Genomic DNA, 3,777 nt, shown 5'->3' on the forward strand with positions numbered 1-3,777 from the left:
ACTTTTCTATTTATCATTTAATTTAGTGTCATTAACACTTTTCTATTTATCATTTAATTTAGTGTGCAAATTAGACTATCTTGATCAAGCCAAAACTAGGTTATTGATCAACAAATATAGATACAACTTATGTCAGGTTAACATTAGATCTTGATTAAGGGTTTAGGGTTTAGATCTTGATTAAGTTGACATTTTTTTTTTGATGAATTGATTAAGTTGACATTTGAGCCTTAATTAGGTTGCACTAAAGCTAGACAATGTCGATCAAGTCACATGGTCATGTCAGACTGCAATTGAATCTTGGTTAGACCTGACGGGAGTTATAGGAGTTGATTAGATGAGAATAGGGATTAATCAAAATAACACATGATTTGATCAAGGCCAAGATTAGGATTTAGACTTTACATAAAAGACCTATTTTGATGTCAAAATAGGTTTTCCCCTAAATTCCTAGTTACTACGGATCTACTTTAGATGTATAATTGACTTTGTTTAGGGCTTAAGCAAATAGTTAATTATAATTTTATTATGAGATATCACTCAATTGGTTGATGATTAGTGGATTCAATCCTTGAATGCCCATGGTGTTAATTTATTTTACACTTTCTTTGGATGTTGTTTTAAGTTTCTTTTTAATTCTCATTACTCTAATTGGTCTTCTTTTTAATTCAATCCAATTAATTTTTATTTTATCAATAAATATGTATTATTGTTGATTACCATGGGATTTTTAATCACCAATGTAATTGATGTACATATGTCTTATATGTTTTCAAGGCTTTTGATTAATATTTATTGTATTCATTTGTAGTTCTATTTTTATTTCACTTTCATCACTCTTGAAATTACCATCAATTCTTTTTTTGAGAGATTTCCATAGTTTAAATAGTCTGACAAAATTGCTATATAATCAAAGTTATTACGAAGAATAAAATAAAAGGATTAGATAAATTTTGACAATATATAATCAAAATTGAATAAAATTTATTAATGCATGTTTCAAGTGAATGCAATAATATATCATAGAAGAAATAAATTAGAACAAATATGGAATGCATGGTTATATTAAACCATGTAGTTTTATCTTAATAATCTAATTATGATAAAAAAAATAATTTATTTTGAAAAAAAATAAATAATATTCTTCTGAGGTATCGGACAAATGGAATTTAATGAGTTCAATGTAGTCAACATTTCTTTTCAATTTTGATCCACACCACACAATAAAGATGAAAATGATGAACTTATTAATAAAATATTCAGATGTCCGGTCCGGTTCTCCGAACCCAAGTGTGGGTCATGTTGGCCTTCGGCCCAGGAATGAAGTCGGCACTCGACCATGAAGCCCCGCCATGTCGTCTCCAACAGAGACGACTCACCTTCTTCTTCTTGCTCTTCTTTTCCTTTTTCTCTTCCTTCATATCTCTCTCTCACTCTCTCTCCCTCTCCACGACAGCTAAACAAAGCCCATTCCCCCACCTTGTACCGCCAAATCCGAGACAAGCTTGAAAGCGAAGTCCTAGTCCTATGCCATACCCCATTCCTTTCTTGTTGGGAGTTCGGTCCACTCCATTTTACCTTTCCCTGCATCAATGCCCATTGCCATCATTGCCCAATGAAAGCTTTTGATTAATACATACACTTACTGTAGTCTGTAGTGAATAGAGATCAATCAATGGCTTCTAGCTCTATTTATAGTCCGCCGGCCGAACCAAAGAGTGCCACACACCCATTCCCCATCTCCCTCTCTTCGATTCCCTCTGGTTCAATGGCGTGTCAAGAGCAGCCTCTGCCTCATGGCTTCCTTTTGGACTCTTCATGCTTCCCCAGTTATCTCTTTTCACCGCTTGACGACGCATGCAGCTCTGCCGTTGTGAATGACAACTCTGCTGCTTCTGCTTCGTTTGATGGCCACTTTGTTTGCTCAGTGATTGCGAATCAAGAAGCTTCAACTACAATTGAGAACAAAAGAAAGAGTAGATCGGATGAGACCAGTTTGCCCACTGCGTCAACTCAATGCAAGGTGGAATTTTGTTGAACTGTCTGCTTCTGTTATTACCATCTGAACTTTTTTTCTTTTTTTCCAAAAAAAAAAAAAAACTTGTAGAATAATGCAAAGGAAGGCAAGAGCAAGAGGCAGAAGCGAGCTGCAAAGAAAACAGAGGAAAAGAAACAGAGCTCCAACTCAGATGTATATGTTAGAGCAAAGAGAGGTCAAGCAACAGATAGCCACAGTCTCGCAGAGAGGGTGAGGAGCTGTATGAGAGAAACAATTGATTCGGTTCCATAGCTCGATTATATTTGTATAAATAATTAAGTTCGATGGTTTCAGTTGAGAAGAGAGAAGATTAGTGAAAGAATGAAGATGCTGCAGGGCCTTGTTCCTGGCTGTGACAAGGTACTTGATTTTGCAAGTCAGAATCTTTTTTTTTTAAGATTATCTAATTTTTCCATTGTTTTGATCAGGTGACTGGAAAAGCACTAATGCTGGATGAGATAATTAACTACGTGCAGTCCTTGCAAAACCAAGTTGAGGTATTCAATTAAACAACAAATTGTTTACATTTTTTTTTGGATAAACACTACCAATCTTCTAAATTTGTTCTTCAGTTTCTATCGATGAAGATTGCATCCTTGAGTCCTGTGCTATACGACTTCAACATGGACCTCATGGACTGCATCAATCAACAGCAGGTAATCTCGCATTCTTCGTTTAGCTACATATAAATAAACAGAGCCTGATACGATGTTTCAATTTGAATTGAAAATCTCAGAAACTGATCAGGGGCATAGTACAGCAACCGCAGCCTTGTGTGGAACAAAATAACCACCTTCAGTCTCAGGCTAAATCTTATGAGAATGAAGCATTCACAAGCTACCAGCTGATGGAGAACGCAGCAGGAGCTCCCTCACTGCATTCCCAAGCACACACAAGCTTCTCTCAGGTTTTGTATACTCCATCTCAAGATGCATACCCATTTGAACTAAAACTAAATGGTGAGCATCTACTTTTAGGAAGTTACTGGTAGTCCCCTCCAAGTGGATGCACCAAGACAAGGCTTCCTGGATCAAGCAGCGTTTCTGAACATGTGCCACTTCCAGTAAATAAATATAACTTTGATGCACTTCCTAATTATTGTCTATTCTTATTTGACAACCGACTGGCAGAGGACGAGCCCCATGGCCAAGAACAGAAAGAACTACAACTCCAAGCTTAGAATCAGTGATTGAAACATTGAAGAGAGAGAGAGAGAGATGGAAGGCTAAACAAGGGAGAAGAAAGGAAGACAAGAGGAGGAATTCGATAAAGGCTTGCTATTTGTCATCTTGAACTCTGAACATGGTTTTGAAAGTGTATGTATGGTGAAAAATTCAAAAAAACAAAACCAGTGAGACTCTTGTCGTTTCTTTGGAATTCAGTATATGCATAAGATACAACAAGCAGCTAACAAACATTGACTAAGTGAATTATTGAGCTGCCGACGAGCAGGCTGCAGTGCAAACAGCTTATGAGGCGTTTGCACAGCGGCACAAGCCAACCAGTAGAGATACTTTGAAGTTATGCTGATGTTTCATCTTCACTTTCATGCCAAAAGTTGATGGCCCATTCAGTGCAAAAGGCATTGTTTTCTCAAGAAAAAAGTGTCCTTGGCAATCATAAAGGATGTTAGGTGAAATTTCAGAGCAACTATAAATACTACAATTAACAAAAACCTAAGTTGAACTCCTTGCTTTAGATGTTTACTTATATCGTTAGCTTCATCCTAATTCTTTCAT

The 3,777-nt window shown here is 36.5% G+C and overlaps 1 protein-coding gene across 2 annotated transcripts; it reads left to right on the plus strand.

Moving 5' to 3' along the window:
• Positions 1 to 1,450: 1,450 nt before the first annotated feature.
• On the plus strand, positions 1,451 to 3,406 carry LOC122018693 (transcription factor bHLH137-like). Of its 2 annotated transcripts, none has more exons than XM_042576093.1 (8): positions 1,451 to 2,023; positions 2,108 to 2,248; positions 2,333 to 2,398; positions 2,467 to 2,535; positions 2,611 to 2,694; positions 2,775 to 2,945; positions 3,016 to 3,089; positions 3,169 to 3,406. In XM_042576093.1, the coding sequence occupies exons 1-8, from the start codon at positions 1,676 to 1,678 to the stop codon at positions 3,329 to 3,331; spliced, it is 1,116 nt and encodes a 371-aa protein (XP_042432027.1). In that variant the 5' UTR covers positions 1,451 to 1,675; the 3' UTR covers positions 3,332 to 3,406. The 2 variants fall into 2 exon arrangements, with proteins under 2 accessions (XP_042432027.1, XP_042432026.1); XM_042576092.1 differs by having other exon boundaries at positions 1,452 to 2,023; positions 3,016 to 3,101.
• Positions 3,407 to 3,777: the final 371 nt, after the last annotated feature.

The sequence above is a fragment of the Zingiber officinale genome, chromosome 9A, assembly GCF_018446385.1.
Source record: "Zingiber officinale cultivar Zhangliang chromosome 9A, Zo_v1.1, whole genome shotgun sequence".
NCBI lineage: Eukaryota > Viridiplantae > Streptophyta > Magnoliopsida > Zingiberales > Zingiberaceae > Zingiber > Zingiber officinale.

Bases quoted from the DNA above. Each gene is read 5' to 3' on its own strand.
- LOC122018693 (XM_042576092.1), top strand. From the start codon at position 1,676: ATGGCTTCTAGCTCTATTTATAGTCCGCCGGCCGAACCAAAGAGTGCC. The intron at 2,024-2,107 runs GTGGAATTTTGT...AAAAACTTGTAG, and splicing joins CTGCGTCAACTCAATGCAAG to AATAATGCAAAGGAAGGCAA. The intron at 2,399-2,466 runs GTACTTGATTTT...TGTTTTGATCAG, and splicing joins TTGTTCCTGGCTGTGACAAG to GTGACTGGAAAAGCACTAAT.